Source organism: Pelodiscus sinensis, chromosome 2, assembly GCF_049634645.1.
Source record: "Pelodiscus sinensis isolate JC-2024 chromosome 2, ASM4963464v1, whole genome shotgun sequence".
NCBI lineage: Eukaryota > Metazoa > Chordata > Testudines > Trionychidae > Pelodiscus > Pelodiscus sinensis.
Window position 1 is genome coordinate 218,468,995 of NC_134712.1, and position 23,813 is coordinate 218,492,807.

Sequence of the window (23,813 nt, forward strand, 5' to 3'; positions counted from 1 at the left end):
ACCTCTCTGCTGTTTTATCTCCCGTCTTATCTATTTAGTGCTTGTTCCAATTTACAGGGACACAGCGTCTGCTGCTGTGGTTCTGTAACACTAGTGAAAATGACATCTCTGCTGACAGAAGTCCTCCCTTCTACCTATCTCTATCTTCACCTGTATTGAGGTCAGCAAAACTGCATCATTCAGGGATGTCGATTTTCCATGGCCTCTAGTGACTAAATTATACTGACATAAGTAGGTAGTACAGACTAAGCCTCAGGCTAGGTCTATAACAGAAGTTACTTCAGTATAGCTTTCGACGCTCAGGGATATGAATATTCCACATCCATGTCAATTTCTAATGACCTAAGCACTACAGTGGACACTACTATCTTGGTGGGAGATCTCCCACTTACAGAGCCAGCACTTCTCAAGAAGGCATAAGTTACTAGACAGATGAGAGAGAGAGCTCTTCCATTTGGCTTAGAGCAGCGGTTCCCAGCCTTTTCCAGATAGGGACCTATTTTGACAATTATGGAAGACTTGGTGACCCAAGACAATTAAAAAAAATGCGTGAATGGCTCCTTAAGAGCCACCTGGGGAGACACCTGGCAACCCCTTTGAAATGTAATAGCAACCCATATTTTGGTCCCAACCTACAGGTTGGGAAACCCTGGCTTAGAGCATCTTCACCAGAAGCACTACAGCTATCACAGGAGCGCCCCAGTCAGATGATGCACCTTGGTGTCACCATAATAAAAATAGCCAGACATATTTATGAATAGTGATTGGAACCCAATTATAGTGCAGTGCTGAGGCAGTGAAATGGACCCAGAGCTGCAGTGAAACTGACAACTGACTTTCAATGTCTAAGAGAAAACTTAACAGTCGGGACAGCAAGAGGTCACATTCAGCCTAACTCAGAGATCAGGAAGTTGCATGAATGTTGGTCCCACTGCAAGGGTCCCGCCAGCCGCCGGCCTGACGCCCGTCATAGTTTCAGAGGCGGCGGCTGCCTGGGAAGGGGGCGAGGAACGGGGACCCGGGCGGAACCGCTCGCGATACCTACACAAGCCAGAGACGTCCTGCATGTTGGAGATGCCCCGGTCACACATGTCCACCTCGGGCAGGCTCTTCTCCCGGCTCTCCTCCACGATCTTCTTCAGGGACTTGGACATGGCCTGCACCGAAACAGCCTCTCGTCAGGGGCTGCGCCCGCGCCCCGACCTGGGGGCCGAGACCCCGGCGGGCCTGGGGACCGGAGCTCAGCCAAGGCGGCGCGTGCGGGGGGGAGGCCCCGCAAGTCCGCCCCAGCGCCCAGCGCAGCGGGGACCCTGCCCGGGGCTGCCCGGCGCGGCAAGAGGCGGGAGCGGGCGGTGCCCCGCCCTACGCACTCCCCGCGGCGGCCGGGCCGCTGCCCCGGGGCCACTCACCAGTGATGCTGCGGGGCCGTGCGGCGCGCGGAGGGACACACCGGGTTCGGCGGGACACACCCTGCCCAGACACCGCCCACTCCCCCGCCCCCCAGGCGCACGCTCCGCACGCGCAGGCGCACTACTTCCCGGCTGGCCGGGGCAGCGGAACGCTCCCAGCCCCAAATAAGGCAAATCGCTCCGGGGAGCGGCTCCACCTACTGCTTGGAATGTGCCGCTCGCGGCTGGCCAATCAGGGCCGGGCGGCTGGAGAACCCCGCCAGCCAATGGCCTGGCCCGGGGTGAGTGATACAGCCCGCGCCTTCGGCTGCTGCCCCAGGACAGCAATGGGCGTGGGGCAAAATGGGAGCAGAGGCCCGTGCCTAGCTGGCTCCCTGGGCCAGGCTGGGCTTCCCGTGGCCGTGCGCTGCACAGCCAGAGGCTGGAATCTGAACAGCTGTTCCCGGGCCTCGTGCTTGCCAAGAACCCTTCCCAGGACTTCGGTGTGTGATTTATTTATGGTCAGGCTGTACAATAGGAGACAAGTGAAGGAAGATGTGTTTAGGGACGGGCCAGCACCACATTTCCACAAATACTTTCTAGATGTTGATCAAACAAATTAAATAAGCATTGTGAAGTGTCATTTGCTTGTGGGCACGGAATAATTTTAAAGGATTTGCCCTTCATGTGAATAATTTTTAGTTTCTATTTTTTTGCTACCTGGACAGGGCAACAGAATGCAACTGAACAATTTTGATCTCCTTAGTTGACATGGTATGAAATTAGCAATGCATTATTTGGACTATGGAGCTGAAATCTGTTGTTGATCTGCTGTCTCATGTAAAGTCCCTAGTCCTGTACTGAGAATTAAGGATGTTAAAATGTGGTTAATTGACTAGTTGATGGCATTTCCGTTGACTAGTTGATAGGTACTTCCACATTCCTCCTCTGAAATGTACAAGAGCCCCCACTGGGATCAGCTGGGGGGGGGTCCCTAACTCCCGAGCTCCCCGCACTATTTCCCCAGAACCCACTGGGGCTCTTGTACATTTTAGAGGAGGAATGTGGAACGCCACATACGTCCAAGCCCAGTGGGAAATCCCGTGACTCTGGGCTGCATGCAGCTGCCTGCTTTGAAATGCAAAATAAATTTCAAAGTCATGGAGCCGGGGTTAGCGGGGGACTCTGAGTCCCCCGCTGACCCAGGGCTCCCCACAGCTGCCCCTTTGAATCACGCAGATGCATGGTTCAAAGGGACAGCCACTACACAGCTGATCCGCAGATCAGCTGTACGATGGCTGTCCCTTTAAACTATGCATCTGCGTGATTCAAAGGGGCAGCTGCCTGGAGCCCTGGGTCAGCTAGGGGGTCCCTCGCTGATCCCGAGCTCCCCACGGTATTTCCCGGGAACCCAGGGAATATCACGGCATGAAGCATAGCATAGAGCTAGAGTGAGGCCTCAGATTACGAGGCCTTTATATACTTAGTATGGTCCCTCCCATAGTAACTGAAGCTCAGATGTACAAACATATTTAGGCTCCTAATGTCTATTGATTTCAATGAACCTTTGTGGATTGGGGCCTTACACTTTTTTGATGCATTTATCCTTAGGACATTTCATCCGTTATGAGTAATACCTGTTTCAGTAATGGAGAAGCACAGAAACATAAAGCAATCTACCTGATGTCACCCAGGCAGTTGAAGCTGGGTCTTTTCAGTCCTAGGTTGACACCGTAACCACTGGACCATCGTTCCTCTCTCTTCCTTTTTGTTATATATACGTTATGTACAGCAGTTAGAACAATCAGTTGCTAATCCCTAACAGAAGCCTCTAGACACTATTGCCAAACAAATAGCTATTGTAATAAAGTTATTAAGCTAATCTGTTTTATAAGAGTAAGCATCCATAATGTCATGTATATTTTACTGTGAGTAGCAAAACACTTCCAACAAGTCAACTTTTTGTGATTGCATTTATCATATTACCATATCCTTATTAATCACATTCTTCTATTACCTTTCACTTACTGTCAATCATATATAGTCATAGTAACACAGGAAAACTCATTAGACAGTGCTATCAATTACTTTTCATTCTTCAAATCTTAGCCTTTGGAAATGTTTATCTTAATAGCTGTCTCTGACAACAGACTTTTGTAAGGTAATATTAATAATACAAGTACATATTTAAAGCAGGCTAAAAAGTACAGTAACATGAAATTGTGACAGTATGAATTTAAAAAATATTTTTATGATGCCTGTAGTGCACCTCAGTTTATCCAATGTGCTGCATTGTTACCTAGGCCGGGAATGGAAAAGTGTTATTTGCTCTCCAGGCAGGCAAAGAAATATAGATACAAATGTTGCGCTGTCTAACTGTCTGAGAAAACAGGGTTAAATATGAATTCCTGATACTGATACCTAGCCACCAACACCTAGAAGGGCATTGACTTCCCTCCCTTGCTCAAGAAAAGTTGAGCAACAGTTCCCCAGCTCAGGGTCAAAGGACTGGGGATATGTGAGCATAAGTTTTGACTGATAATGGCAGTTAGGGCTCTGACCTGGGTTTCAGATCAAGGAGGTGAATTGATCAGATGAGAACATGCTTGAACAATGGTGTTCACTACAGCTTGGCTAGGCACTCAGCTATGCAGAATGGACAATGCTTAAATTCCTCTATTGCTAACTAAAGGATTTATTAAGCTGTGTTCCAGATGACTAATAAACCCTACTGTTTTAACATGGTTTGGATGAAGTCAAAGAAGCTGAAACTGAATCTAGATAAGACTGAGGTCCTGTTCAGGAATGTGGCATGGTACCTGTTCTAGACAAAATACAGGACTATGTAGCACTTTAAAGACTAACAAGATGGCTTCCTTGACCACGGGGTGCTCTTCCAGGAAGGACTGCTTGGCGGAGATGGAGTTCACCTTTCCAGGAGCAGGAAGGCCTTGTTTGGACACAGACTGGCTAACCTTGTGAGGAGGGCTTTAAACTAGGTTCGACGGGGACAGGTGAGCAAAGCCCACAGGTAAGTGCTGAATGTGTGGCACTGGGAGATGGGTTGGAAATGGGGGGGACTACGGCCTATAATGGCAAGGAGAAAGGAGGGTCAGGGCACAACAGGGAGGCAAGATCAAATCAGTATCTTAGATGCCTATATACAAATACAAGAAGTATGGGTAATAAGCAGGAAGAACTGGAATTGCTAACAAATAAATACAACTATGATATCATTGGTATTACAGAAACCTGGTGGGATGGGACGCACGATTGGAATGTTGGTATGGAAGGGTATGGCTTGCTCAGGAAGGACAGACAGGGAAAAAAGGGAGGAGGGGTTGCCTTGTATATTAAAAATGTACACACTTGGACTGAAGTGGAGATGAACGTAGGAGATAGCTGTGTAGAGAGTCTCTGGGTTAAGCTAAAAGGGGTAAAAAATGAGGGTGATGTCATGCTAGGAGTCTACTACAGGCCACCTAGCCAGGTGGAAGAGGTGGATGAGGCCTTTTTTAAACAATTAACAAAACTATCCAAAGCCCAAGATTTGGTGGTGATGGGGGACTTCAACTATCCAGACATATGTTGGGAAACTAACACAGCGGGGTACAGGCTATCCAATAAGTTTCTGGACTGCATTGGAGACAACTTTCTGTTTCAGAAGGTTGAAAAAGCTACCAGAGGAGAAGCTGTTCTGGATTTGGTTTTAACAAATAGGGAGGAACTAGTTGAGAGCTTGAAAGTGGAAGACAGTATGGGGGACAGTGATCATGAAATAATAGAGTTCATGATCTTAAGGAAAGGTAGAAGGGAGACCAGCACAATTGAGGTAATGGATTTCAGGAAGGCAGATTTTGATAAGCTCAGAGAACTTGTAGGTAAGGTCCCATGGGAAGCAAGACTGAAGGGAAAAACAACTAAGGAGAGTTGGAAGTATTTCAAAGGGACGTTGTTAAGGGCCCAAAAGCAAACAATTCCGCTGTGTAGGAAAGATAGAAAATATGGCAAAAGACCAGCTTGGCTTAACAAGGAGATCTTGCATGATCTCAAAATAAAAAAGGAGTCCTATAAAAAATGGAAACTAGGACAACTAACAAAGGATGAATATAGGCAAGCAACATGGGAATGCAGGGGCAAGATTAGAAAGGCAAAGGCACAAAATGAGATCAAACTACCTACAGGCATAAAGGGAAACAAAAAGACCTTTTATAAATACATTAGAAGCAAGAGGAAGACCAAGGACAGGGTAGGCCCACTGCTCAGTGAGGAGGGAGAAGCAGTAACAGGAAACTTGGAAATGGCGGAGATCATAGAATCATAGGACTGGAAGGGACCTCGAGAGGTCATCGAGTCCAGCCCCCCGCCCTCAAGGCAGGACCAAGCTCTGTCTAGACCATCCCTGACAGATGTCTATCTAACCTGTTCTTAAATATCTCCAGAGAGGGAGATTCCACCACCTCCCTTGGCAATTTATTCCAATATTTGACCACCCTGACAGTTAGGAATTTTTTCCTAATGTCCAATCTAAACCTCCCCTGCTGCACTTTAAGCCCATTACTCCTTGTCCTGTCCTCAGAAACCAAGAGGAACAAATTTTCTCCTTCCTCCTTGTGACACCCTTTTAGATATTTGAAACCCGCTATCATGTCCCCCCTTAATCTTCTTTTTTCCAAACTAAACAAGCCCAGTTCATGAAGCCTGGCTTCATAGGTCATGTTCTCTAAACCTTTAATCATTCTTGTCGCTCTTCTCTGTACCCTTTCCAATTTCTCCACATCTTTCTTGAAATGTGGCGCCCAGAACTGGACACAGGTAATTAAGGAAATCATATGCAAACACTTGGAAGGTAATAAAGTGATAGGGAATAGCCAGCATGGGTTGGGGAAGAACAAGTCATGCCAAACTAATCTGATAGCTTTCTTTGATAAGATAACGAGCCTTGTGGATAAGGGAGAAGCGGTGGATGTCATATACCTAGACTTTAGTAAGGCATTTGATACGGTCTCGCATGATATTCTTATTGATAAACTAGGCAAATATAACTTAGATAGGGCCACGATAAGGTGGGTGCATAATTGGCTGGATAACTGTAGTCAGAGAGTTGTTGTTAACGGTTCTAAATCCTGCTGGAAAGGGATAACAAGTGGAGTTCCTTAAGGGTCTGTTTTGGGACCCGTACTGTTCAATATCTTCATCAATGATGTAGATATTGGGATAGAGAGTACGCTTATTAAGTTTGCAGATGATACCAAACTGGGTGGGGCTGCAACTTCTTTGGAGGATAGGGACATAATTCAAAATAACCTTAGCAAGTTAGAGAAATGGTCAGAGGTAAACAGGATGAGGTTTAATAAAGAGAAATGCAAAGTGCTCCACTTAGGAAGGAACAATCAGTTCCATACATACAAGATGGGAAGCGACTGTCCAGGAAGGAGCATGGCAGAAAGGGATCTAGGGGTCATAGTGGACCACAAGTTGAATATGAGTCAACAGTGTGATGCTGTTGCAAAAAAAGCAAATATGATTCTAGGTTGTATCAACAGGTGTGTTGTAAGCAAAACTCGTGAAGTCATTCTGCCGCTCTACTCTGCACTAGTTAGGCCTCAGCTGGAGTACTGTGTTCAGTTCTGGGCGCCACATTTCAAGAAAGATGTGAATGGGCTTAAAGTGCAGCAAGGGAGGTTTAGATTGGACATTAGGAAAAAATTCCTAACTGTCAGGGTGATCAAATATTGGAATAAATTGCCAAGGGAGGTGGTGGAATCTCCCTCTCTGAAGATATTTAAGAACTGGTTAGATAGACATCTGTCAGGGATGGTGTAGACGGAGCTTGGTCCTGCCTTGAGGGTGGGGGGCTGGACTCGATGACCTCGCGAGGTCCCTTCCAGTCCTATGATTCTATGATTCTAAGATGGTTTATTAGATGATGAGCTTTCGTGGGCCAGACCCACTTCCTCAGATCAAATAATGGAAGAAAATAGTCACAACCATATATACCAAAGGATACAATTTAAAAAAGGTGAACACATATGAAAAGGACAAATCACATTTCAGAACAGAAGGGGGATGCGGGCGGGGGGAAGGAAGGTAAATGTCTGTGAGTTAATGATATTAGAGGTGGGGAAAGGTAAATGTCTGTGAGCTAATGGTATTAGAGGTGATAACTGGGGAAGCTATCTTTGTAATGGGTAAGGTAGTTGGGGTCTTTGTTCAGCCCCCCCCCCCTCCCGCGGAGAGTGTCGAATTTTAGCATGAATGCCAGTTCAGAGGATTCCCTTTTGGTTACTCTCCCCCTGAAAGAACAGGTACGCAGGTTGGGAGTCCTCCTGGACCCTTTTTTAACATTTGAGAACCAGATTTTTTCGGTGGCCAGGAGAGCTTTTTGGCAATTTCATCAGATCCGCCAGCTGCAACCCTTCCTGAACAAGCATGATTTGGCCACAGTGATCCATGCTCTTGTTACATCCAGACTGGATTACTGTAATGCGTTTTATGTGGGGCTGCCTCTAAAGAGCCTTCGGAAACTTCAGCTGGTCCAGAATGTGGCTGCTCGAGTTTTGACTAATGCCCGTTATACAGAGCACATTATGCCAGTGCTCTGTCAGCTGCACTGGCTTCCAGTATGTTTCTGAGAACAATTTAAGGATTTGGTTGTGACCTATAAAGCCCTAAATGAGTTGGGTCTGGGGTAACTGAAGGACCGACTTCTCCCATATGAACCTGCCCAGGGATTGAGGTCAGATGGGGAGGCTCTGCTCAGTGTTCCCCAATTTTGGCGAGAAGATTAACATCTACGCTGACCAGGGCCTTCTCAGCTTTTGTTCCCAGGCTGTGGAATTCTCTTCCTCAGGATATTCGCATGGCATCAATGCTAGCATTGTTTCTGCATCAGGCTAAAGCCACCCTTTTTACTCCTGCTTTTATTGGTGTTTGAGTCTATGTGTGTGTTTCTCTTCTCAATATTTTTTAGCAAGTTTATGTCCCTTTGGGGTTTTGGATTTTAAATTCGTATATATATTTGTATTTTGTTTAAAAAAACCTGTAAGCCGCCTCAAATATTTTAAATAGAGGGGTGGGGTAAAAATATTCAATCAATTAATTAATTAAACATGCTGCATGAGTGTCACTGCAAATCTTAGCAAAATGAAGGATCCTTTAAGGGTGTACAAATCTCCATCGGGGGCTGTCTCAGTTAGACTTAGTGAATGCAATTCAGCATGAAGTAGGAGTGATGAAGGCACAGGGGTCTAGTCTAAGAAGGAAGAGAAGCTTACCCTGAGAGAAAGCATGAGATCTCTCCCACTTGGGGGTCGGGCACACAGGAGTTGTTCTTCCTGAAGACTGTTCCAAAGCTGGGTCATAGCAGCAATCCTATGAATCAGTGACAGAAATATCTGCACATTTTTTGTGCTTTGCCAACTGCCATTACCAATGATTTGTGTGGAAGTTTATAGTAGTGCAGATACAATAAAGAAATAATGTCTTCTGTACAAGCCATCATGGTGTTAGTAAAATAGGGAGTAGTATATTCAGATGTAATAATAAACAAGCCATTCCTGGTGGAAATGTGAAAGCAGGTAGTAGTCTTATTAAGCACATTTTTATGTTTTTAATTGTGTTATACTATATCAATAACCATTTAGTAATTTATTGGAAGACTTTTTTTAAATATCAGGTTTGGTTTTCTTTATGTTGTGCTGCACAGTAATTTTCAATAAGCACATTACATTGCTCTACTTTCAGAAACAGAACCATTGCTCATTAATGGCTTCTTTCTTTAAAGTCCTCTTATTCTACAGTAGTGTTTTTGTTGTGGTTTCAAGTGTTAGCTGAGAGCAGAGTTATTGTTTTTTTCCTACCAGGACTGATAATTAAATCTGATTTTAATCTTAGATTTAGATTTTTGGCAGGGAGAGTTTCTTTTGAACAAATGAGCCTTGTATGAAAAAACATATTCAAACAAACAACCCACATGAATTTTTCTGGAACTTTTTATTTGTCCATTGAAAATTGTGCATTTTATTTAATTAGTAGATTTACCTGGCAGTAACTCAATTATTTTAAGAACATTAAAATGTACATGCTTCCTTTACACGATTGCTCTGGAATGGGGCTGGGGATGAGGTGTTCAATATATAGGCTGCTCCAGGGAGAGAGAAATACCCCAGCCCTCTTTCACTGCAGCAGCTTGGGGCTAGGTAAGAAGCACCTGTCTATGGCCACTGCAATTTCAGCAGGCAGGAGAGGGGTGCATATCCCCCAGCTGGTCCAGGTTCATCTGTGCCTGTATTCCCCAGCCTGAGTGAGAAATGCAGCAAACTATGCACTTTCAGCTAGCAGTGTTCCTGTACAAATTGGGGGATGGGGGAGCGTCAGCCCTTCCCATTTTCCCTAAAAGGCACCGTGGCTTGGGGAGTCCTAGAGAAGGAGGCGGCATGCTCCTAGCCAGCCTCTTTCACCTGCCTTGTGATTCTGTCTCTTCTGTATGATTTTATGAGAAGCAATCCCATTTCAGGCACAGCCCATTTTTCTAGCACAGCCCAAACCTTACCTTGTTTGAATTATAAGAGGAAGCTGTATACCAAATTTGGTGGCCCTATCTTTTATCGTTTAGGAAGAGTTCTTGAAAAAACAAATAGACTCTCTTAAATATATAGTAGATTAGAGGATTTACCCAGTATTACTCAGGTCCTTGTGGGGGCTCAGGAAAAGGGTACGGGGTGTACAAGTCAGGGCTGGGGGCTAGAAGGCAGACCCCAGGAATATCTGGATGGGCTCACTAGGGAAATCCTTGGTGAACTTAAGCACAAAAGGGGAGCTTACAAAAAGTGGAACCTTGGACAAATGACTAGGGAGGAGTATAAATACATTGCTCGAGAATGCAGGGGAGTTATCAGGAAGGCAAAAGCACAATTGGAATTGCAACTCGCAAGGGATGTGAAGGATAACAAGAAAGGTTTCTACAGGCATGTTAGCAAGAAGAAGGTGATCAGAGAGGGTGTGGGGCCCTTACTGGATGAGAGCAGTAACCTAGTGACAGATGATGTGGGGAAAGCTGAAGTACTTAATGCTTTCTTTGCCTCTGTCTTCATGGACAAGGTCAGTTCCCAGACTAATGTGCTAAGTGACACAATACGGGACGAAGGTGGACAGCCCTTGGTGGGGAAAGATCAGGTTAGGAACTATTTAGAAAAGCTAAATGTACATAAATCCATGGGTCCGGACTTAATACATCCGAGGGTACTGAGGGAGTTGGCAAATGTCATTGAGGAGCCTTTGGCCATTATCTTTGAAAAGTCGTGGAGATCAGGAGAGAACCTGGATTATTGGAAGAAGGCAAATGTAGTGCCGATATTTAAGAAAGGGAAGAAGGACGATCCAGGGAACTATAGGCCGGTCAGTCTTACCTCAGTCCCTGGAAAAATCATGGAGGGGATCCTCAAGGAATCCATTCTGAGGCTCTTGGAAGAGAGGAAAGTGATTAGGAATAGTCAGCATGGATTCACAAAGGGCAAGTCATGCCTGACCAATCTGATTAGCTTCTATGATGAGGTAACTGGCTCTGTGGATATGGGGAAGTCAATGGATGTGATATACCTTGACTTTAGCAAGGCTTTTGATACAGTCTCCCACAACATTCTTGCCAGCAAGTTAAGGGAATGTGGATTAGATAAATGGACGGTAAGATGGATAGAAAGCTGGTTGGAAGATCGGACCCAGCGGGTAGTGACCAACGGCTTGATGTCAGTGTCAAAGTTAGACTCAGGACTCACAATTTCATAGACCACTGTTGTTTTATTAGCAAAGCGCTTCACCAATACAACCATTAAAGTGAGACTCCATACCAAACCTAAGCCACCTTATTTATACAGATAAAAGGAGAGCGACACAAAGGATTGCAAAAAGGCCGCGAACTGACAAAGTTACCTGGGGTCAGTCACATCCCCTATTTCATTATTAACTCTCAGGAGTCTCCTGTTAATGTCTCACTATCACTCTTAAGTGGAACCATTGTCCTTTGCTTTAACATCGTCCTTCCTGCTTACACACAAGCAACTTTACCTTAACATCTCTCTTCCTGCTGGAGGAACAGATAACATTACTTTAATTCATTCTACTCTTACAATCCCTCCTTTTGGTCAAGCTACGCCATGACCAACAATTACTGGGAACCACATACCAACTGTTCTTTGTCTCATTGCTCATCAGTGATATTTAGAATCATCATATTTGCACTCTGGTTTGGGGCAATGACTTGTGTGACATGCCTTACCCACTTTTGGATACAACAGGAGATTAACTGAAAGCACACAAATATTATTAAGATTCCAAACAGGATAGTCAAGGCTCCCTGAAACAACCAGCTTCCCAGGCCAGAGAAATTGAACAGGTTACCTAGCCACCGCCACAAAGAACTCGGTTCTTCATGGGGAAGATATGCGATCTGTTCTAAGTGTCTCGTGCAATCTATTACATCATTGGTGTTGTCAGGTATATATACACAACATTCTTTTCCAGTGAGAGCACAGGTCCCTTCTTTGGCTGCCAACACTATGTCTAATGCCTGACGGTTTTGGAGGGCCATCTGTCTAATCACCTCTGTTTCTTTGTCCAGGGCTCTTAAACTTTCTCCGGTTTCATTTGCCATTATTTCAACTACTGCTTGTAATCTCAGCAGTCTTTTTGCATGGTGTATTACTCCACCAAATGGGACAAAGGAACTGCCAATAGCTTCTTCCCAGGTTAAGGGGCTTATATTATTTACATACCCTTGGGCATCTGATAAGTCCCTTCTTTTTCACCTGAAATTATGGAGACGATCTTGTGGAAAGGACTCTAGTACTCGAAATTGTGGGAAGAGTTGGGAGAGATAACAGATACCCGACCAGTTAGCTGGTAATACGGTATAAGCTTTGGTCCCGCAAACCCAATGATGCCCTATTCAGGCTGGGAATGGTTGGTTGCACCCATTTGTCATATAGGTGCCTGCAAAGGAGGAGTAATATCCCCCAAAGGGCAGACGGTGATTCTCCTTATGAGGAGTGGTGGTATTAGCATGATATTGAAAGATTGTATTGTTCTCATTAGGGCTATCAAAGGGGGAACATGAGACTGATTTCTCTGTTTGATCCCAAGTTGAGAAGAAGGTCATATCTTCATACCCGGCCTGCCACTCTTTAGTTTTGTTCAAATAATCCCATATACCATTGGTTACAATATGCTGAAGACAACTGCTCCTCCCCAGATTCAGCCCTGTCCCATTACACACCCAACACCAATGACCTTTTCCCTCCACCACACTTATCCATTTAGATATATTTATTCCCACCGCTTCCCAAGTGTCATTACTGTTCCATGTTTTGTTAAATGGATGGGGTCCTCCAGTGAGGTCTGGGGAGTTAAGTGGGATGGCCAGGACAGGAACACCAGCTTGAGAATGGGTTGGGATGTGGCTGCAGACCCAGCAATTAGAGATATTAAGAGTCTGAGCTATCCACACTTGCTGCTGGACAAAAGAATTGTCATTGTGGATTCCCCAGACCTCAAAACACCAGCAGCTGAGGAACAGGCACCACCAGAGGCACATGTTGGAGGCAGGGCCCTTCTGGTTCTGACAACCTCAACTGAGGGAACCACAGTCACAATTTTATGTCCACTAGGCAGCAGACGCTAGCCTCACTACTACTACTTCTTGGGCCTTGCTTTAGGTCATCGTCGGCTTCTGGCAACCCTTACGAGAGTGTAGATTGTAAGGTATTGCAGGCTGTTCTTCTGCGTCTTCTTCTGGAGTCAAAGTGACTCTGCAAGGTCCTAAAGTTGATGGTTGATTCGCTGTGGGCGGTGCCTTCTTACACTGTGAGGCATGTATCCACGTTGCGATGCCAGATAGCTTAACAGCCGTCTGGGTTGTAAGCAGTACCTGATGAGGGCCCTTCCACCGGGGCTCCAAAGCATGTTTTTGATGGTGGTACCGTACGTAGACCCAGTCACCTGGCTCGAGGTTGTGACAAGCGTCAGAGATGGGTTCTGTGGCCAGGCAGCTCGGACCTGTGAATGGAAGTTGCTAATAGCTTGCATCAGTCCTTTGCAATATTGGAGAAGTGTACTGGGGGTCAGATTCCGGTCTGGGACTGGAGTAATGGTGGCCATAGCTCGTATGGGGTGTCCCATAACAACTTCAAAGGGACTCAAATTATGCCTTTGGGATGGGGTGGATCGCATTTCCATAACGGCTAGTGATAAGACTGCTGGCCAGTTTCATCTTGTAGAGTCACAAATTTTAACAAGCTTATTCTTTAGTACACCATTTCGTCTTTCAACTGCACCTGCACTCTGAGGGTGGTAGGGACAGTTCAACAGGTGTGTGATATGTAATACACGGTCCAGGTGTTGAATAATTCACCCGCTAAAATGTGTATCCCTGTCACTAGACAGAGTGGCAGGAATTCCCTTGGCAGACATAATATGATTCAACAAACATTTGGCAACAGACAGTGAGTCAGCCTTGCGACAAAAAAAGGCTTCAGTCCAGCCAGAAAATAAACATACCAGAACCAAAATATATTCATATCGTTGACACTTAGGCACTTGTACAAAATCAAGTTGCCAATGCAAGAATGGTGCTTGGGGCGGGCCCCGGAACCCCTGAGCCACTTTAACAGGTTTACCAATATTGTGGTTTTGGCTAGTGGCACAGGCTGCACAGTGACGGGCTGCAAAAGAGCTAAAATGTGGGGCCCACCATCCTGCCTTAGTTACAGCAGAGACCATCCCCTCCTTTCCAACATGCGAAACACCGTGGAGCAGGGCAGCCAGAGATGGGTAGAGCGAAAAGGGGGCCACACAGGTGCCAGTAGGTGAGCGTCAAAGGGAATCAGGGTGCAGAGTGCAACCTTGGGCAGCCCAGGAGTCCTTTTTGGCTTCTGGTGCAGAGTCTTGGAGCAGGGCGAGATCAGCGAGGGACGGCAGTGGCATAGAAACAGAAAGAGAACCTAGAAACGCATCCGGGGAGGGTTTATGGCTGCGGCATGCTTAGCAGAAGCGTCAGCCAATGTGTTGCCCTTAGCAACATCTGTATCAGCTGTCGAGTGGCCAGAACACTTAACAACAGCTAGGGCAGATGGAAGTAAAACTGCATACAGGAGAGCCACGATATAGGGACCAGTCTTAATAGGGGTGCCAGTGGAGGTAAGGAAACCCCGAGCTTGCCAGAGGGTGCCAAAGTCATGGACAACCCCAAAAGCGTATCGAGAATCAGTATAAATGGTGGTGGAGCGTCCCTCAGCCAAATAGCAAGCACAGGTGAGGGCAACTAATTCAGCAACCTGTGCTGAGGTGACAGAGGGTAAAGGCGCAGCTTCTAAGGTTTCAGAGAGACACACAACAGCATGTCCTGCAAGGAGACGACCTTGCTCATCTCGAAAACAGGAACCATCAGTAAACAAAACAAGGTCAGAATTAGGGAAAGGGACATCAGAAAGGTCAGGACGCTGGACTGTGACAGCAGAAACGGTTGGAAGGCAGTCATGGGGTTCACCATCATCGGGCAGAGGAAGGAGAGTGGCAGGGTTTAACTGAAAACAACGCTTTACAGTAATATGTAAAGCTGGCAGAAGTAAAAGTTCGTATCTAGTGAGGCGAGCAGAGGAAAAGTGGTCTGTGTTACGTTGTAGCAGGAGAGTTTCTACAGAGTGGGGGACCATGAGGTTAAGAGAAGAGTGGAGGACAAGGGATTCAGACATTTTGACTAGGCACGCCGCGGTAGTCACAGCGCACAGGCAGGGGGGTAAATCCTGGGCAACAGGGTCCAAAGTGGCAGAGAAATAAGCCACTGGGCGATTATTGTCTCTGTGCACTTGAGTAAGAACTCCAAGTTCACAACCAGATTGTTTGTGGCCGAAAAGGGTAAAAGGCTTACAATAGTCAGGTAACCCTACAGTGGGGGCAGAAGCCAAACCTTGTTTGAGAAACACAAAAGCTGAGTCGGCCTCAGGGGACTATGGCATGGGGTCAGGCACAGAGAACCGAGTGAATTCCTGGAGTAGCTTATCTAGAGAAGCATATTGGGAGATCCATTGCCTGCAAAATCCAGCCATGCCCAAAAACTTTCAGACCTGACATGGAAAGCGTGGTTGGAGAAAGTTAAGGATAGTTTGAACGTGGGCAGGAGAAAGTACCGGAACCACGGGAGAGGAGAAAGCCAAGGTACGTGTCAGAGGGTTGACAGAGTTATAGCTTTGAGCAAGAAACCTTGTGGCCCTTCCTCACTAGGGCAGTCAGGAGCACTAAAGAATCAGTTTCTGAGGCAGATAACGAAGGGGAACAGAGGAGCAGATCATCTACATATTGGACCTATGTGGACCCAGAGGGGAAGACAAGGTCAGCAAGGTCTCAGGTTAATGCTTGAGAAAAATAAGATGGGTAGAGTATACCCCTGTGGGAGCGTGGTCCATGTATATTGCTGTCCCTTGTAGGTAAAGGCAAAAAGATACTGGGAGTCAGGGTGAACCAGGACAGAAAAGAAAGCAGAACACAGATCAACAACAGTAAAATGAGTTGCATTTGGCAGGATAGAAGCCAGAATGGTTGCTGGGTTAGGGACAACAGGAAAGGTGAGTATAACAATGCAGTTAATGGTGCGAAGATCCTGAACAAAATGCCATGATTTTCCATCAGCCTTCCGAACTGGGCGGATAGGGTGTTGCAGGGGCTGCTGCAGGGGACAATAATGCCTTGTTCCCACAGGGCCGACATGACCGGAGCAATGCCAGCCTCTGCTTCGGGATTTAAAGGGTAATGAGACAGGTGAGGCAGGGGTTTGGAGGAGTCAACAGTAATGCAGACGGGGTCAGTATTTAAACGGCCCACTACTGATGGGTGGGTTGGCCACAGAGAGGATGGAACCTGCGAAATTAAGTGTTCAAGGGATGGGATCAATGGGCAACGGGATCGGAGTGGAAAGGGGAGTTTCGGACAACTGTCAAGAATTACACGGCCTCGGTGAAGACGGTTGTGATCTCGGTGGGACCTCCAAATTGTCAAAGTTAGACTCAGGACTCACAATTTCATAGACCACTCTGTTTTATTAGCAAAGCACTTCGCCAATACAACCAGAAAAGTGAGACTCCATACCAAACCTAAGCCACCTTATTTATACAGATAAAAGGAGAGCAACACAAAGGATTGCAAAAAGGGCACGAACTGACAAGGTTACCTGGGGTCAGTCACGTCCCCTGTTTCCTTATTAGCTCTCACCAGTCTCCTGTTAATGTGTCACTGTCACCCTTAAGTGGAACCATTGTCCTTTGCCTTAACATCCTCCTTCCTGCTTACACGCAAACAACTTTACCTTAACATCTCTATTCCTGCTAAAGGAACAAACAACATTACTTTAATTCATTCTACTTTTACATCAGGATGGTGGTCGGTTTCTATCAGAGTACCCCAAGGTTCAGTTCTGGGACCGGTTTTGTTCAACATCTTTATTAATGACCTGGATGAGGGGATGGATTGCACCCTCAGCAAGTTTGCAGATGACACACTGGAGGGAAGGGATAGAGTCCGACACACTGGAGGGAAGGGATAGAGTCCAGAGTGACTTAGACAAATTGGAGGATTGGGCCACAAGAAATCTGATGAGGTTCAACAAGGAGAAGTGCAGAGTCCTGCACTTGGGACAGAAGAATCCCAATCATTGAAGTAGTGGAGTCTCCATCCCTAGAGGTGTTTAAGTCCCGGCTTGACAAAGCCCTGGACGGGTTGATTTAATTGGGATTGCTCCTGCCTTGGGCAGGGGGCTGGACTTGATGGCCTTCTAAGGTCTCTTCCAGCTCTATGATTCTACCCAGGGCCATTCTGCCCAACTGACAGCTCCTAACTGGTTAACCAATTAAACGGGATTTTATATCGCTAGCAGGGAACTATCAAAATCCTTCTTTAGAAGAGAAAAACACATAATGTCAGAAACAGTTCAGTGTTAAACAACGAGAGGTGTTCTTACTGTTACTGTTTACAAGGACTATCACCTTTAGTCATCAGTTTGTTGGTTGTGCTAGGGACCAAAGATGGAGGCCAGACAATTTAAGGCCATCTTCTTCTGGATTGAGATTCCCATTTATACACCTGGTTGGCAAGACTCATACACAACAAAGGTGACAAATTTCCCCTAGAACAGTGTTTCTCAAGTGGTTCATGAAGCCACTTTAAGAAACTAGTTAATTGGCCGCTACTGTGTGTTTACTAACTGGCACCACATCCAGAGAGCCTTTGAAGTAGGAATAAGATCCTCCGGAAAAGGGCGCTTTTTCCGGAGGATCGGGGCCAGTGTAGACACTCTTTTCCGGCTTTTCTAAAAGCCGGAAAAAAGCGGCGGACATTTTTATTTAAATGCCGCGGGGGATATTTAAATCCCCCGCGGATTTCCCTATTACGATCTCTGAAATTAACATGCCCCTTTCGGAAAAGGGGCCAATGTAGACGAGCCCTATGTATTTTGCAGTCAGCTTTTCTCTCTAACAAACATTTTATAAAAGTAAGTTATGAAACACATTTTTAGAAAATTATTTGTCTAGCAAACATTTATTTCAAATCATATAGCATAATTTTAAAAAATCATACTATGATTCAAAGATTAACATCCAGCACATTTTAACAGTTAACATTCTTTTAAGTATAAAAGGAGCACAAATCTGTGTGAAATAATTCCAAATCCACAATAACTATCCTTACAGTATTTTTCTTTTGTTATGGTAATCATAGTGATACCTCAACCAGTCACTTTATCATCTAATGTCTCTGAAATGTAGTTAAGTATGGTGGGACTATACTTTCTTGAAATAATAGTTTTAGGTGGTCCAAGTTAACTGGAAGCCTGATGGTAAAGTTGCATAGTCAGCATGAAATTTTATGAAGACTTGATGCGATGTAGCAGTAAATGAAGCAATATCTGTATCCTACAAATAAAACAAATATTAAAAAAAGCAGTTCACATTTTAACAAATATTTTCCTATGACAATATAACTAGGTAGAAGCTGAGACATCCTGATAAACAGGCTCCCTGTTTACCCATTGAAAAAACCATGTGCGGTTTAAAAACTGTGGTCCCAATTTTCATTTCATTCATTGCTGCACTTGGCAATGGATCATAGCAAGTGGACTTTACCCACATCTACCAGTGTCAGAGCGCAAAGTAGATGAGTTCTGAGAAAAAATATTTTGATGCAGTCCACTAGATGTCACTAGAATGTCTCAATTTGAAACGATTATCTGGACTTTTGAATAGAATGCAATAGAAGCCCCATTTATTTATCTGTATTTATTGTCCATTTATAATTTGTCAGCATTAGGTAAGCAATTTGAAATATGAACCAAATAACAATTACTTTTAAAGAACAACAAAATAAGGAATACATACCATCCCACAATATGGTCCCATCGGTGGATAGCTGGCATCTGGCCCATTGTAAAGTACCAGGTAGTTCCTAGTACAGTCACCTGGGTCATCAATGCTGATGAAAACAAAATTTACTGTAACAATTCTTCCTTTAGGAGCAATAATGATCCATTCACAATCAGTATTGTTCTGGTAAGTTGCAGGATAGTCAGGGCTGGCAAATGAACCTGTGTTTCCATATAAGGTTCCTCCACATCCTGGAAACAGAGGATATTCATTAGTTCTAAATGTTTTTATTTCTACAATACAGTGTACAACCCAGATGCTTTATATCAATATTTTACAGGGGTTTTTTTTTCATAGTGTTTGCACTTGGGCATGCTAGGATATAGTGAGATATGGAAGAATTAAGAGAGACAAGATAGGAGAGATAAATTGCTTTTTTTGGAGCAACTTCTATAGGTGAGGGAAACAAGCTTTCAGATTCACAAAGACGTTCTTTAGGGCTAGGAAATGTATTCAGGCTGTCACAATTAAACACAAGGTGGAACTGTTTAGCATAAGTGGTTAACAGCTATTTCAAGCTCATCTGAGGAAGTAGGTTTTGACCATGAAAGCTCATGATACTATATATAATCAGGGCCCATATGCAAGGAGGGTGGGAGGGGAAGGTGCAAAAGATGCAAATACACATACACCACCCCCCCCCCCCCAATCCATGGTCCTTCAAATAAGCATGAGGCTGGAGTGATGCATTGTCCCAACCTCCCTCCCCTGTGCTCTGACTGACAGGCGGCAGAAGCATTGCGTTGCCCCAGCCTCCCTTCCCCATGCGCTGGCTGGCCGGGAGAAGGCTGCGTTGATTTCTCCCTGCCTCACCTAGGAGAGAAGCTGGGGGTGGGACAGTCACCAGTCCCTCCCATGGCTCGCACCTTCCGACACAGAAATTCCTGCGTACGGGCCTGTATATATATTGGTAGTCTCTAAGGTGCCACAGGACTGCTCATTTTTTAAAAAATGAGCATCTGACGAAGTGGGTCTGCCCACGAAAGCTTATGCTTCTACACTTCAGTTAGTCTATAAGGTGCCACAGGACTCCTCGCCGCTTTTGCAGATTCAGACTAACACGGCTACCCCTCTGATAGTCTGTAACTTTAAAAATGAGTAACATGGCTACCCCCTGAGATCTATTTCAAGGGACCATTCAAGATGAGATGGCCTGTAAACACCTCCAGTCATAGGAAAGAAAGGGCAGGGAGGTGGGGAAAAGAAAGCCACTGTGGGGTAGTTGTTGGTAAGTTCTAATTGTTATAAGCAGCCATAAATCCAGTGTCTCTTCAGTCCATGATTTTTAGAGTCTAGTACAGTTATGCAGTTAAGCTCCCAGGCTTGTCTTTTGAAAGAGGTGTGCAAGTTTCCTTTAGAGATAAGGCTGAGAGATCATCTAGGGCAGGTCTAAACTGCATCCCTCTTTCGAAAGAGGGATGTAAATTAGACAGATCAAAACTGGAAATGAAGCTGGGATTTGAATTTCCCTCAAAAAATGAGTACAGGATCTTTTGAAAAATGGTGTCCCTCCCTCCCCCCCCCCCCCCCCGAAAGAACCACTTCTATACCGCGGTTTCACTTTCAAAAAGCCCTTTTTTGAAAGAACATGTGGCCACCATTATGCAAATGAAGCATGGGAAATTCAAATCCCGGCTTCATTTGCAAATTTGAAAAGCCCTGAGCCTTGGCAGGGAGCAAAGCCAGGCTCTTTATTAGGGAGCTGTTACACTGCACAGAGACCATGACTGAGAGTGGCCACTTTCAGTCTCATGAGAAGTGACTCTCTTCTGGTCCACTCCTAGGACCAACTGCCAGGAAGATCAGTGCCAAATTTGCCAGACAGAGGAGCAGCAGGAAAAGGACAGAGCCTCTCCTATCTCCCTTACTCATAACTCTGGCAGGGCAGGGAAAGTGGACCCAGTTTGGGCACAGAGCAGGGAGGTTTCTGGGCAAAGGAGATACATGAAGGCAGTCATGTCCCATTTAGACTGTGCTCCCCCAATATTGGGAGGCATTAATTATGTATGGGCCATAATGTGATCAATGGGGAGTTTGAATGAAAACTGATGGCATGAACTGGCTTATTTATTTGATTGATTGGACACAGAATGACCTAAAATGAAAAATATTCAATTTCCCCAGCTCCCCAAAATATCTGAAGTAATCTAAGGCTAGTCTAGATAATGTTTCCTTTCTGCTCTTATTCGCTGAATTAGAAAAGGTGTGTCTTTCAACCTTCAGAACGATCATTCTGTACAAGTGCTAGACATGAATATCTAGTGCCTTACCAGTAGGGGACGAAGTCCAAGTGATCTCAAATCCATCACGAGCAACTAAAATGTCACTCTTGAAACGCAGATACAAAGCATGATTTTTAGGGAAGATTGGATTGGGCACAGTGTTTCCACAATACCTGCCAAGGAGTGGGGAACCCACATCGCTACCGTTTCTGACCTTTAAAGGAATATAAACCCACTGTTAACATTGAAGTCATTTTCATGGTGTACAGGGAGCAAAGGATTTGTAATTTTTATGTATGGCACAACTGAAGTTTGATTGTCAATATTCACAAGCATTGTGAATACTTCTGTCTTGCTGCAAGCTGTTGGTCAGAATGGAGGGAAGGCACTTAACCCGTCTCTTTAGGTTTTCTAAATGTCTCCACTGAACAAATACGGCCAATTTTTTAAGCTAAACTTTATGGTATACCACATTTTCCTTTTAATGAGAATTGCTTGGCTAAGGCCTAAGATTGATGTTTAAAATATACCCCGATATATTTCACTTTTGTTGAGAAATCTTAATGTCCTATGGAAAGACTGCTTCTTCATCCTGCTAGACTGAAAGCAGAGATGGGTGTCACATTATAGAGTTCAAATCCATCTCGAGGGGAGTGAAATAAGCCACGTAGCAAAGGAGAAATGAAGAAGAGATGATTCTTCCACAAAATAAACTTCTGATTTCTGGCACCTAACCAATTTGCATTAGAAACTTAAGGTTATATATGATGAAAACTTCACCACTCATGAAAAGAATGTGTAAATGGTTTGACATGGCTTATAAGAAACTTTCCCCTCAATCCAGAAACCACCTTTGCAGTAATCCTACATCTTCCACTTCAGATCATGTTTCTACTATTTTTGTACATTTTAAAGGGATTTTAGCACTCATGTGCTTGGTGACCAGCCGTTGGGTCTCTAGGTCTCAGTTTTCTCACAGATGTTGACATCAAATAAAATATGGATTACACTGTCTTAAAGTTTGTTCAATGCTTAACAGACAGCAGCACCTGGATGAGGAGCAGCTAGCTGTTGATAAAATTATCCAGCCACCTATTTTAGAATGTTACATCGCCATCCATCGCTGTAGTATCTGAGCCCCTTTAGTGTAAAACTGATAGCAATAGCAAAGTCCCTAATGCCCATTTAGATAGGACTTGAGCCAAGCCTATTGAAATCAATGGAAAGACTCCTTCTGACTTCCATGGTCCTGAGGTCAGGTACATAGATAATTTCTCAGTACCTCTAAGAAATCCAAAGAACATCGGCTGCTGTCCTCCAAATTGAAAGCATGGAAAAAGAGAGAAATTGTGTGATTTGGAGGAGCTTGTAGAATGACGGTGCAATCTATGTTATTGGGATGGAGACCAGGCCAGCCAGGACTCTTCAGATAACCAAATGACTGATTATACTCTCTGCTGCATCCTGGTGGGGTGGGGAAGGGGGAGCAGAAAGGAAAAACAAAACATTTGTAAGCTGTACAAATTTTGTGCCATTGCTTGTTTACTTTCTATACTGAACAATGAATCTGTAGGCATATGCCATAGAAACTTCTTCAAGGCTTACCTGCAGCCTGATAGGTAAATCTGACTCTGTTATTAATCATGTATTCCTCTGATTTGAACGTCACAATGGCAGTCCGACTATAAGAATAAAATTCAGGGACTGCAAAAGAGTCAGTGCCACAGAATCTATTGACCTGTCCATGGTTACCCTGGAATTAAATACATATAAATAACTTGCAAGTTACTGTTCAATGGTAATTCCCTTTCTCTACTTACCTTTAAGTGACCTTAAAGCAACATAATACATTGCAATATTAAAGTCTGATTAAAAATCTTATTTTTCAGATCCACTCATGCAAAGTGGACTCAGCATTGTGAATCTCTGGACGAACAGCTTATGCTCTCACCAAAACTTTTTTTTAAAAAGGGGAAAAGAGTCAACTAAACAGGTGTTTCAATGCAAGTTTACATTGTAAAATGTTTTGTGTCTGTCTTGCCAGGGCATAATTTTATAAAGGCATTAACTTTGTCATCAATGGCTAGTTACAATTTTCAAAGTTCTATATGTTCTCAGATATCAAAATTGCCTTTTTTGATACATGTATAAACATTACAGAAAATATTTTCTTTTCACAATTAAATGTAATATATCATTTTGCTACAATATTGTCATCATGTAAAAAGGATTTGTTGAATATTAACTGCATTTTGATTATTGGCAGTAATATGTAAACCAACAGAGATAAGGATCAGGGTTAAAAGCTTACTACTATATTCCTGACATGCTTTTTATGTGCTCTTTTTATACAGATCACTTCAATATTTCCATAAAAGTATTGTAATATCTACATATGTTAAAAATTACCTTCAGCCACCATTAAAGGCCAACCAACAGTTAACAGTAATTTTCATGCCCAAATAGAAGCAAAACAAAAAAAGATTTTGTAAATTGTAATACAATGGAAAAAACTGCTTCTTTCTGTGCCTTTTCCTTAAACACCACTTTTTGCATGACATTTGTTTTTATTGTGATTCTTGAATAATAGGATGTAAAGTCTGTTTCTGAAAGCCTGCTGTTGGGGAATATCTCCGGAAAGTTAAGTTTAGTGGAAATATGATATGATTTGGTGTGATTATGAGAGGTAACATACTATATGGTGAGTGAAATACCCCCTATACACAGGATTTGCATAAGGC

At 44.3% G+C, this 23,813-nt stretch overlaps 2 protein-coding genes and 1 long non-coding RNA gene across 8 annotated transcripts in view; 1 reads left to right on the forward strand and 2 right to left on the reverse strand.

Moving 5' to 3' along the window:
- The window catches only part of RSU1 (Ras suppressor protein 1), a 159,665-nt gene extending 158,113 nt beyond the window's left edge, over window positions 1–1,552 (reverse strand). For 2 of the 3 annotated variants that reach the window (XM_075922461.1, XM_075922462.1), the window contains exons 1-2: window positions 1,410–1,552; window positions 1,046–1,157 (exon numbers count right to left, since the gene is read on the reverse strand). In XM_075922461.1, the coding sequence (XP_075778576.1) occupies window positions 1,046–1,154 (109 nt within the window). In that variant the 5' untranslated portion in view covers window positions 1,155–1,157; window positions 1,410–1,552. The remainder of the gene's footprint in view (window positions 1–1,045; window positions 1,158–1,409) is intronic. The other variant, XM_075922459.1, reaches the window with a different exon arrangement.
- LOC142827351 (uncharacterized) lies at window positions 1,552–23,270 on the forward strand. 2 transcript variants are annotated; one of them, XR_012902057.1, is made up of 3 exons: window positions 1,552–1,690; window positions 4,289–4,419; window positions 22,962–23,270. It is a non-coding gene; the product is annotated as an uncharacterized LOC142827351 (long non-coding RNA). The 2 variants fall into 2 exon arrangements; XR_012902058.1 differs by lacking the exon at window positions 1,552–1,690 and adding an exon at window positions 1,698–1,891.
- LOC102443731 (tRNA (cytosine(38)-C(5))-methyltransferase) overlaps window positions 16,455–23,813 on the reverse strand; it is a 277,295-nt gene continuing 269,936 nt past the window's right edge. For all 3 annotated transcript variants that reach the window (XM_025182828.2, XM_006119493.4, XM_075922454.1), the window contains 5 exons: window positions 22,678–22,825; window positions 22,355–22,536; window positions 21,121–21,286; window positions 18,806–19,041; window positions 16,455–18,343 (listed from right to left, as the gene is read on the reverse strand). In XM_025182828.2, coding sequence (XP_025038613.2) covers window positions 18,236–18,343; window positions 18,806–19,041; window positions 21,121–21,286; window positions 22,355–22,536; window positions 22,678–22,825 — 840 coding nt within the window. In that variant the 3' untranslated portion in view covers window positions 16,455–18,235. The remainder of the gene's footprint in view (window positions 18,344–18,805; window positions 19,042–21,120; window positions 21,287–22,354; window positions 22,537–22,677; window positions 22,826–23,813) is intronic.